Source organism: Pseudorca crassidens, chromosome 6 (genome assembly GCF_039906515.1).
Source record: "Pseudorca crassidens isolate mPseCra1 chromosome 6, mPseCra1.hap1, whole genome shotgun sequence".
In the NCBI taxonomy this organism is placed as follows: Eukaryota; Metazoa; Chordata; class Mammalia; order Artiodactyla; family Delphinidae; genus Pseudorca; species Pseudorca crassidens.
This window is the reverse complement of record NC_090301.1, coordinates 58,602,504-58,615,000: the sequence shown is the minus strand read 5'-3', so window position 1 is coordinate 58,615,000 and position 12,497 is coordinate 58,602,504. Positions and strand designations below refer to the sequence as shown.

Below are 12,497 nucleotides of genomic sequence, written 5' to 3'. Positions count from 1 at the left end.
CATGTAAACATCTACAGCTCTTCAATCAGTTGATAGTAAAACTAATGCTGACACACAGTTTAAAAGACACTTATTCATTTTAATCCTGAGTATCTTCATATTAGCAAAAATTATAAAGTGTGAAACTAGAAAATAATTCCTTACCTTGACCGCATTTTCAGAACCTTCCTCTTTAAAATCTTCGTATTTCATTACTTCAGCCATAATGAATCCTTTTTCAAAATCTGTGTGAATCTTTCCTGCAGCTTGAGGAGCCTTCGTCCCTTTCTTTGAATAGAAAGACCAGAGAAAACTAATTGCATTTAAGATTACTGACTGAAAGCGTAGAGTTTCTTTTCTCTGATCTGCTGTTGGACTCAACTTAAACTTAGTTTAATATCAGTTAAGATGTCAGATATACAATTAGAACATTTTCAACACTGGGCACTATCTGTGCAGCAGATTTAGCACAGACAGATCAGTAGATATTAAAGAAGTGTTAGCTTTGTTTTTCCTAATAGTCATCCACGGATTTATTGATTTAGATGCAGTGGTCTGGTTTCGGCGTAGGTTGCATTTCGATTTTCTATTCTTCACAGTGGAAAAAAGTAAGGATTTTAAATAGCTTTCAAGTTGAATTATCAAAGGTTTCAAAAAGATAAAAAGCCTTGAAAATTTCAGCTCATCTAAAGAACATATAAAAATCAATATATAAAGGGATATTTTTAAGATATTTCCAACAAATCATACAATATATGTTCAGCAAATAATTTTAAAATCCTCATAAAATTTTAATAGAATTTTGAACACTTTACATAATACACCCTGCCTCTAACCATCATAAAGGAAAATTCAAGTTGATACAGGAAGAGAAATGTCTTATAATTACCCCATATGTTAAATTACAAGGACGTACATTCCAGACACACACAACCATGGAAAGAAATTTGAGAAATAATGGGTGACCTAAAGGCTGCTTAATAAAGCATGTTAAAGTGGTAAGGAGTCTGACACTATAAAGCACAGTTTTTACAATAAAAGATGTATTGGGTTAATATGGCTACTCACTGATGCTTACCTGACTAAATATCTTAGCACATTAAATCATGGATACTTACAATCAGTCTTAAAATAAACCAGCTTTCATATTTTCAAGCCCAGAATATGTTATCTTTCCTGCCGTACATACTTAAGTTTGGAAGTTTTAAGGCTTTAAAATATATAGTAAAAATAAACCCTGGCAATTTGTTTACCAACCTGGATTTGCTTTGACATTATTTTGTAAGTCTATATAAAAGGACCTTAGTTTTAAGTCAATCAAACATTTTTTTTTACAAAGGAAAGAGGAGATCAAAGAAAAGTGAATCTCACATTCACAAAACGCATTTAACATTATGTTCAACTGACTCCATGTTCCTATCCATCTTAAATCAAAATAGATGTAACAATAAATTAAGGTAGTCAGTGAAAACAGAAATCAAAGCAGCCCTAAAATTTATCATGTAGCATACATTAAAAAAGCATAATAAAAGAATGAATAAGACACTGAGTATTTCTAAAAGTTCTGACATTATTTTTATATTCTGTAACACAATTTCGGATTACATATATTTCAAAATATTTTTCAACAGTAACTACCATATTACAATATATTTTCATTTAAAAGCAAGCCATTACAGTTCAGTTTCTATTGTCCTCTGGGAATAAATTAGTCATTCTTTCTGGTGGTAATCAGTTATACATCAATATTTAAAATACATATCACATTATTAAAGAAGATTGAATATAAAACACTGCAAAAATAAACACTACTTTTATGAATTCAAATTTAAAAAGCCATGAATTATTACACATTGAGTTTAGCTCTTTGAGCCCAACTGTATATCTATGAAGAGCATAATGATGTCATATTGCTTTTATTGCTGAAAATGTAATCCGAGCAAAGCAAAGGAGGAAAGAACCACCCGCAACCCAAACAAACTTAGCGAATACAAAATGAAAAGCAACATCAATTTCACTGCAGACAAACCCAGTCACACAGATTAAGCAAGCACAATACTGGTGTGTCTTATCTCTGACCACAGGAGGAGGGTAGACAGATTCTACAGGATGAAGAAATTCAGACTATGTAATAGGCAGAATCAATTGTTACCTGCCTCAATCAATGCCGCTCCACTTTCACTGTTCAGCAGCTCACAAATAATTAAAGTTATCCTGGACAAAAACCTCATCTGTAATGACTAGCTAACCGCCACCATGACAAACTTCAAAGTCAGTGATATCAATCTGAATTCAATAGTGTGGAACTGGATATAGCTGATGAATAAGTATGAATCTTACCCTGATGGTCCATGCACGCACTTCATCTGGGCCTGCAGTGAAAAAGTATTCTAGTTGGAGTGCTGCAAACCCAGCCTTAATGATCTTTGGCAAAGCGCTGAAATAAAATGTAACAAATTCACTCAACATATAAGTTGATTGTGCCAGAGATCAGTACAAAGCTAAAATTATTCATTTCAAGCAGAAAATGTTAGAGATATTAGTAAATGACCATTCATCTTTCATAATACACTTGAAGAAGTCAGAAAGCACATAACTATTCCTAAAAAATCCCTTCTAAAATTGGTTTTAATTGTACTAGTCTGAACATATCATTTTGAATTATTATAAAAAAAAAGAAAAATTTGATCTACCCATTCTATGATTATTTTCCTCCAATATCAATTATTTCCAGGACGTGGGTCATGAAAGCAAAATTATTTGATTGAAATCCAATGTTTAAACAATATATTACTGTTACTCAGAAAAAATTAAGGCAACTGATTCACCCTTTCCCCTCCCCCACTGAACATGACGAAAGAGTTTTGGCGATCATTCCTTCTCAAAAATATACATAACTAATACCTATGTTATAATTAAAACACTGTACGGAGATGACAGATGACAGTTAAAAACTTAATTTAAAATAAATCTTTTCACTCTGTCTCATGGTAAAGAAAGGAGAAGATTCCCTCTTTATAATGGTAATTACTCTGTCATTTATTATTCTATCAGCGCAAGCAATTAAATTACTGCAAGGAAATAGTTGATAATAAAGTGTAGGGAAAATGAATGCTAATTAACCTTTGTGTCATGTTCGCTTCCAGATACTTCTGTCTCTCCTCAGCACTCAATTCTTGCAACTTGAGTTCCAAGGCCCCACTAAAAGGAATGACCAAGGCACCTGGGTCATACTTGTCCACCCACTCTTTAATTTTTATCAACCTGTAGACAAAAAAGGGCACAACATTATCTTGTAGTGCATGCATGACTGTACCACATTCATTATTATCAAGTAGCACATACATATTCATAAGAATTGCACAGTTTTATGATGCCATCTTTTTGTGTATAGCTTTCCAAGGTCAAGGCATTAACAGGCAGCAATTGCTTCAGGTATACGCCATAATATTTTACTGTAATCTAGTTTTACTTTAACACATTATCTATAGGAACTAATACAAATATTTTAAAACTTTTTACAGTTACACTAAATTTGCTCAGCATTAACAACTGTGACCTTGAAAACCTCAATGTTATGATTTATTATTCTCCTTACTTCACAAAGTATATTTTTAAAAAGCAAAAACACAAAGTTCTATATTTATAGGAATCACACCTAAAAGTGTCAGCTAATTTCGAAGAGCTCTGACAAATACAGAATTTGTTCCACCCAGATATCTATATGCCTGGTTCAGTTCCTTCTTGGACTAACAAGACTTTACAGTTGTCACTGGTTTTGAGGGAGATTTTTGTTAATTAAAAAAAAAAAAAAAAAGTCCGGAAATATAGATTTACAAAAACCTAGTTGATTGTGTACACATTGTTCTTATGAATCTCACTTTTGTAGGATCATGAATAATAGAACTACAGAGGAAATAAAGTACTTTAATAGCAAAAGGGTTTGGAAAGCCAAATCAGTTAGGAAATTGATATCGAGTGTCACCTGAAAAGACATTATTGAGTGATCTGTTCCAAAACGTGGAGTATTTTAGCCAAGTGGTAGTTAGAACATAAATGAGATAACTGTAGTGAGTATATTAACCAGGTTCTGATCCTACCACTTTTCTAGCTTTTTATTCCTGGGCAGGTTACTAAACCTTTCTAAGCCTCAGTTTCCTCACCTATGGAGATAATAACAGTACATATTATGATGTAGGTAAAGAACCTAGAAAAGTAAAGCGAGACATATAGTATACAAATATTAACAGCAGTTAGTATTGTTAATTTTTATTCTCAGATAATCACAGCATATGTGCCTATGATTCTGGAATAGAGCTTAGTATAGAACTGGATATGGATTTCATAGTTCAATATATATCATAGTCTCATATAGTTCCACTTGTCTCCCATATTTAGACCAAGGTTTTAATAACTATCATGGTAAAAAAAGTGAGGAAGTTATCCATAAATAAACAATGCAAATGTCACTACAGTGGATAAGAAACACAAGAACTAAACCACAAATTCATCAACACTCACCCATCAAAGAAAATGGCAGGGATGAGAGTTACTAGAAAATTAAGAATATGGTCTACTGAGTAGAATGGGATAAAGGAATGAAAAATTCACACAATAGTTCATACATGTTTGTTATACAAGGCTAACCTACAATTTACTTATTTATCAGTGGTTTTTGATCTTCATAATATTTTTTTTCCTCTTTTGGTCACATCCTAAAAATAACGAACCAATCCCTAAAAATGTATTTTGGAATAAAGTATGTGTCCTTTAAAACAGGGAATCCAAACCAGCTATTTTCTTATCTAAAATTATGAAGGAAAGGTTAAAGAAAAAAGCAAAAATTTAAATTGATACTTCTTCCTATAATAACATTATGAGATTCTAACTTAGTTTATAGACTTACAGTATTCAAACAAAACTGTATATTAAAATTTACCATCAATGGTTTAGGAACATACATTTATTATACAAGTCAAAATCAAATATGTAATTTAAAAAAAGGAAAATCACACACCAAATATAGATTTAATAAAGTAAAATAAAACAAGCCCATGTAAAAGGATACCATATATATATATAAAATACACATTTTGTTTCATAAATATGGTCAACATAACTAATAAAACTAGAACTGTTATGAGACAACAAGATAAGAAATAATTACTTTGGCTGAAACATCAATTCAGAATAACAATAGTTTTACCCTGTCATTTTAACAGCCTTTCCTGCAGATTCCTCAGAGGGATTATTTGCATTCCTCAGGTGTTCTATTGTACAATTCAGATGAATAAAGACTTACAAATCATTCCTCTACCGCCAATGTGAGACTTTGATCTGGTGAATACACCATTGTACCTTAACTATAATTGGCAAAAAACCTGACAGTGTAGAGCATCACAAGCTTAATAACAAAGGAGAATATCTCAAAGTGTTGACAGATGATCTTCATAATGCAGAAGCAGAGCTGGTACATTTTAGCAATAAATGAGCACTGAGGTCTAAAGGTCTCTAAAGTGACTGACATCAGACCTGCTATAGCCTCACTAAAAGAAAAAGGTACCGTAGCACTCTCCGTAAAGTGAGTTAGGTCTTTGCCTGCAAGCTTCACTTTTGTGACTTTCACTGTCATAGAAAACACAGGGAAGATGAAAAGTGAGTTAGGTTCTTTGGCTGTCTGCTTTACTTTTGTTACTTTTACTATCAAACAAAAGCGAGAAATGTCCCAAAGTGATTTTTAATTACATATTTGAAATAAGCCTTGAGTAATTAAAAATACGACTTGATTTCAAGATTATAGACTGAAATACATATAATATATCTGTTAGGTCTTATGGTTACAAAAGTGTGATAATGAGGCCAAGATCACAAGTTTGAACCCCATTGGGACCAGTTACCTTTTGCAGAAAGATGTCTATTCTATTGCTACAAACCATACCCCAAACTATAGTAGTCATCTAAAAAATGTGAGCTATTGGCACATGAGGGATATGGAAAATCAAAGTTGAGCTCAGTACCACTACTAGAAAAACAATTTCAAGTACATTCTGTCAAAGTGACTGAACAGTAATCTCCATACACAAATGTTAGCAAATGTCTAAAGAAAACTATCCAACTGTTAGTAACCAAAATAATAATGATATTGTCATAGAGTATCAAATTATATGAGGGGAGAAGAAACAGTAAAGACAGTACACTCCTAAAGAGTTAAACTGTAAAGACTTTCAGAGCATTCATTTTATAAATTTATATAAATAGATTATTGCACAAAGCCAGAGATTACTAATAAGGAGCCAGAGCCACACTGATTTCCCCAAAGTCTTATGAGTGACAAATGGAAAGAGGAACTGCCATTAGTTGTATTTTTCTTCCTAGTAATGATTCCACAGCAAGGAGACTAAGCAGGGACAATCAGTTTTTCAGGCTAAAGAGTTATGCTTTGAGACGCACTGGCAGGTTATGATCTGTTAGTGTCTTTGGACAAATGAGATGTTTAATATTAAACTAGCATTAGATTTCTAAAAGATTATGTCTCAAATATATCTTTGGTCTTATAACCTGGCCTTCTTATCCAATCTTGAAATTCCAGATTCCATAATTTGATTTTCCTAGGGTTAATTTACATGGTTTATATTTCTCTTCCAGGTACAAATTTTATCTAAAAATTGTATTTGTTTCTCTTTCAAATCTACCTGTTCTTTTGGGGTAACATTTCACACTTGTTTAATGAATTCTTATTCTCTTTCAAGATTTCTAAAAGATTAACTTAAAAGTTCCTTTCAGACTGCTCTAATTATTTCTAATTTCTTGTGTATAACTCTGTCCCCACCGCCCCATCATATGCCATCTGCTTATGACCTCTCAAAACCGTTGGCTCCTGTGTATGTGCTGTGTTGTTCTTGGATGTGTGGTCATTTGGCAGGAGCCATTTTGTTCCAAGAGAATCTGTGGTCAACTGCTGGGTTGCTGATGTAGTTTTGTGGTTGTTTCTTCCAGGGAAAGACCTATGGAAGGTCTTGGGCTCCAGATCACTTTGACAGAGTTTCTGCACTAGGTTATTGGTAATGCAAATTGACCTGCTTCTTCTTATAGTACAGTCCCAGTCTCTAGTTTCCTGAGAATAACAGTTTCTTCCCTTTTCCAGAAGGGGTGGGAGCTGGGGGGTGCAATTTTCTAGTATCTGATCATGGAAAGGACAGCTCTTTCTAGGCTTTATGAGTGAGCCTTGTTCCAGCACCTGCAGCCTGGGCCTGTGCTCTGAGTCTTATTCCTATATGGAAACTAAGGCCTCTAAGCCATGAGCTCAGTTTTCCCTGAGGGCCATATACTGTTGAGTACACTTTCGACTATCACTGAGTTTCCTCTTTGTTTCTGGCACCTAGAGAATCCTTTTTCTTGCTTTCAAGTCCTGCCGCGTTCTAAAAATATCACATCATCATCAATACTATCTTTCCTGGTTATTTCCTCTGGTGTTTCTACATATTAGAAACAAGAAGGGAGCCCCCTATATTGGTTCAGTCTACCCTCTTAACTGGAAGCTCTCCATACTAGAGTTAAATCCTCCATTTTATTGTGTCCTAATACAACAGCTTTCAAACTTTTTTTGACCATCACCCACAAGAAGAAATAGATTTTATACCTGATTCAAACATATGGTGCACATACACACATTATTTTCATATACATATCCAAACTGAGACTGGTTTCACAAAACAATACTTACCTTTATAATGGGAATCTCAATGGTATGATGATATATCTCAATGGTATGATATTCTGCATAAAACTAAATTCTTGAAACTTAAACTCCTGAAATAGTTTTCTCTAACATACTTTAATAAGAATTTTAATTTATTCTTTTCTACACTTCATGCCCATCCAGCCATTCAACTATCCCCAGCTACTCAAATTCTGATTTTCTAAAAATCCTTTAAAGATGGCTCAATTTGGCTCTAAAGCCAAGTTATATTACCATTTATGCTATCTTTGTTGAACATCAGAACTCTCTCAAATCTGCTTATTCTACTTTCCAGCGTCAAAGTAGATTTAAAATCTTTAAAATTGTTACATATGGTAATATTAGGTCCTTATACACACCTTGTATGGTTTCCTGTGTGAATCTAGGTCTTAATTTAAAAAAAAAAATCACTGATATCTTGCTTTTGACTGAATATAAATGCTGGCAAGAGCCATATGTCAGTACTCAGAAAATGAGGCAACTTATACGTCAGAGGATCCAGGGCTGGTTCGTGCAGTGACTTAACATGATTCAGTCAATGTTATTGAAGACATGACCTTTACTAAGCCAGTTCCACTCATGTTGTTCAAGGTATAGATATACCAAAAATCCAGGGGGCACTGATAAACACTAGTCTCCTCCCTTGCAGGTTTACTCCCATTTCTATTAAAACCGCTCAAAGTCCCAAATAATGACTTTAAGATATCACATTTTTCTTTTCCATTTTCCAAACATGATCACTGCAAATTAATGTCAATTTGCAGTGTTCTAAAAGAAAAAAAAAAGAGTAAGGCTTATGGAAAGTAAGGCTATCTTCTTAAAGATGACATAAACATTATGCATTAATCCAGTTATTTTACAAATGGCAATAAATACTAGAAACCTGCACTAAAATTAATACCACAGGGCTTCCCTGGTGGCGCAGTAGTTAAGAATCCACCTGCCAATGCAGGGGACACGGGTTCGATCGCTGGTCTGGGAAGATCCCACATGCCACGGAGCAACTAAGCCCGTGCGCCACAACTACTGAGCCTGTGCTTTAGAGCCCTTGAGCCACAACTACTGAGCCTGTGTGCTGCAACTGCTGAATCCTGCACGCCTAGAGCTCGTACTCTGCAACAAGAGAAGCCACTGCAATGAGAAGCCCACGCACAGCAAAGAAGGGTAGCCCCCTCTCACCGCAACTAGAGAAATCCCACACGCAGGAACAAAGACCCAAAACAGCCAAAAAAATAAATCAATAAAATAAATAAATTCTAAAAAATAATCATAATAAATAAATAAATTTATATTAAAATTATCTTGCAATGAATAAACAGGAGAAAACATCAGGGTGAGTCCTAATTACTTTGTGTAAATAACAGAAATCCCATTCACCAGCTGGCAACTTGTCTGAGAGTGGGCATGTGAACTAGTTCTGGTCAATAGGGCATGAGAGGAAGCCTGCTAGGGGCTTCAGGAAGATTCTAAAAGGCTCCTTTGGCTCTTAAAAAGGGAAAAGAAGAGTGTCTCTGCTGGACACTATGTCTGGATCTTACCTCTAGAATTCCAGCAGCCATACTTTGACCAAAAGAATGGATGTAGGGAAAGATGAGAAAAACCCTTGGTCTTGAAACTGTCACAGGAACACTGAATTAACCAAACCTGAAGACAAACTGCCTTGGGTTTAACTATTACATGTTGGGATTGTCTTTGTTATTTGTAGCTAAAAGCATCTTGATACTGATAATGACCACATTTGGGGGTTATCTTCATTTGAGTATATGATAGCAGCTCCTCTTAACTGGTCTAAATTCAATGTATTCTTTAAGAAACCAGCCCCCGTAGAGCTTTCCCCGAGCTTCCACACAGACAGATGTTATTACCACACTCCATCCTACACTGTAAATTGCCTATTTTTTGGTTATCTCCTCCCACTATAATAAAAACTTCTTGAGGCCAGGGACTTGTCTTTGTTCCCTGATATATCTACAGAACTCTCCTAGCACAGTGCTGGTATATAATGGATGTAAAGTGCTCTGACTAATAACTAGCTGAGGGACTACGGGCAGTTAAGTTCTCTTAGCTTTAGTTTACGCACCTGCAAACTGCTGAGTAGTTTTCAAATTGTTCCGGGTTCCCTATAGGAGCTCCCAAGGTGCTAGGAGGAGAAATGGTGGAGACAGCAAGAGGGGAAGAATAGGGAGGTTCTCGACCCTCCACTTTTGCATTTTAACCAGAGCTGCGTCATTCTTATATGCTGGATTTTTGCATCAGATTTCAGCAGAAGAAATAGTTCTGTTGTTTTTAACAACTCTGAAGTTCAATGATTAAATGATCCTTTTAAGGTGGAAAATTCTACCATTTTATGGCATATGCCAGAAATTGAACAAATACAAGTGCTGAAATCTTTAGGCACTTCAGATTTCTGCTTAAATGTTACTTTCCACCACCTTAAAAAAGAAGCCTTTCCTTTTCCATTTCCTGTCACTCTCTATTCCCGCACCCTGATTTATTTCTTCATCACACATGATATATTATGTTCTTTTTTTACAAATTACTTGATTAATTAGGCCATACCTTGCAGCATGCAGGATCTTAATTTCCCGACCAGGGATCGAACCCACACCCCGCTGCAGTGGAAATGCGGAATCTTAACCACTGGACCGCCAGGGAAGTCCCATATGTTCTTAAAGTTTATTATCTTCCACCCATTATTGGTAAACCCACTTACTCAGTTATTAGGGAAAGGAACTTTTTGAATACTTTGTTCACTGCAATATTTCCAGAACCACTTATGACAGTACCTGGCACAAGCATATGCTCAATAAATGTTGGGTGGATCAATAAATAGGAAAGCTGAAAGTTAATCTAAAAGATTAGGTAATGAACACTCAGAAGTAAGTATGTACTTCCTAGCTATCTGTGTCTTCTGCCAGAGTCAACCTTTAGAAATTAGTAAGCTATAGTTGACCTGACCATTGGAGGTATGCACATTTACTAGAATGGTGAAGTGAAAAATTATACCAACATTAGGTGAAGTACACCTAATTCAGGTAAGGCTATACAAAGAAAAAATCATAGTAGAGTGGGATTATTTTCATTCCCAAGGTAAAATCTGTGGCTTGAACTACTGTAATTCAAGTCAGAACCATCAAGGTTCTCTGAGAATGTACCAAAACGAGCACCTTAAACTTCAAAATGTTCCCTGAATCTCAGGCTTCTTACCTCTTGCAAAGCTACCAGGTTAGGATTCGCATTCATATACTAAGTGGTCCCAAGCAGGTACATTTTTTGATACTTTAGGGCAGTGTTTCTCAAAATATAGTTTCTAGGCCACCTGTGAATCTAAGGACTCTACGAAAAAACCTAGATTTATGATCGCTAGAAGTGGGATTTGCACCTAACCCTTACAACACTCTGTACTTTGATGTCTGAGAGCCACTATTCGTGAATCTCTGCCATTTCTTTGCAATTTGATATTCTAATCTTAAACATTACACATAGAAATATTCTGTAACAATAGTTGTCATGAGGTATAAATCAATATTTGTAGCTTGAGACTATGAAACTCCGTTAGCTACAAGAAAACTTCCCAACTATATTATGATCCTACAGATGAGACTTAATTACTTCTGGCCATGGTGCCCCAGGATAAACTATCTTTTCTTCCACTTCTGTGCAAAGGTTGATTCAATCTATAATCAAAACATAAATTTACAGGGAGAGCCGCAAATCTTGTTTTAACTATCACAGACACAAATTTTTTAATGTAGATGGTATCAGAAATGGGACTTCCATACCCAGACTACTTATGAAGATGAAGAAAATCAAAAAGACTATCTTTGACAGATTGGGAAAGATAGAGAAGATCCTTGGAATAAGAGAACGTGTGTATACGTGGGGGGAGAGAGAGAGAGAGCATGTGTGACAACACATGTGATCGTGGTAGTGTGCCAAAGAAATACAGTATCATAAAGGTGATGAAAACTTCAGCATCCAGTCTTTTTGAGACTGGTCTAAATTTATGAAAGGCTTATAGATGATAAATAAAACTAAACTGAGATAGGAATATATTAAACAAAAGAAGTATACTTGTAACAAAAACTATAAAGCATCATTGATAGAAATTAAATATCAAAGCAAATGGAAAGACATACGTGTTCACGGATTAGAAGACCTAACACATTGTTAATAATTCATCTACAGAGTCAATGCAATCTATCAAAATTCCAGCTGCCTTTTGTGCAGAAATTGACATGCCCATCCTAAAATTCATATGAAAAATGAAAGAACCCACAATAGCCAAAACAATCTTGAAAAAGAACAAAATTAAAGGTCTCACCCTTCCATATTTCAAAACTTACTATAAAACTAGAGTAATTCCAGACTATGTGGCACTGGCAAAAGACTAGACATATAGACCAATGCAACAGACTTGAGAGTTCAGAGATACACCCAGACGGCTAGATCAACTGATTTTTTTTAAATTTTGTAATTGTGGTTAAAAATAACACAAAATTTACCATCTTAACCATTTTTAAGTGTACCACTCAGTGGTGTTGACTATACTCACTGTTCTGTAACAGATCTCCAGAACTTTTGTATCTTACAAAACAGAAATTTTATATCCACTGTTTTCTACCACCCCACCCACTCCACCCCACCTCCAGCCCCTATAAACCATCACTGTGCTTTGTTTTTATGAGTGTGCCTACTTTAGACACCTCTTATAAGTAGCATCATACAGTTTTTGTCTTTTTTTGGATTGGCTTATTTTACTTCACAATGTCCTCAAGTT

At 35.0% G+C, this 12,497-nt stretch overlaps 1 protein-coding gene across 1 annotated transcript in view; it reads right to left on the bottom strand.

Moving 5' to 3' along the window:
* Window positions 1-12,497, bottom strand: part of OLA1 (Obg like ATPase 1) — a 166,518-nt gene that overhangs the window by 3,675 nt on the left and 150,346 nt on the right. Inside the window, exons 8-10 of the mRNA XM_067741508.1 lie at window positions 3,103-3,243; window positions 2,320-2,416; window positions 145-267 (exon numbers count right to left, since the gene is read on the bottom strand). Of these exons, the coding sequence (XP_067597609.1) occupies window positions 145-267; window positions 2,320-2,416; window positions 3,103-3,243 (361 nt within the window). The remainder of the gene's footprint in view (window positions 1-144; window positions 268-2,319; window positions 2,417-3,102; window positions 3,244-12,497) is intronic.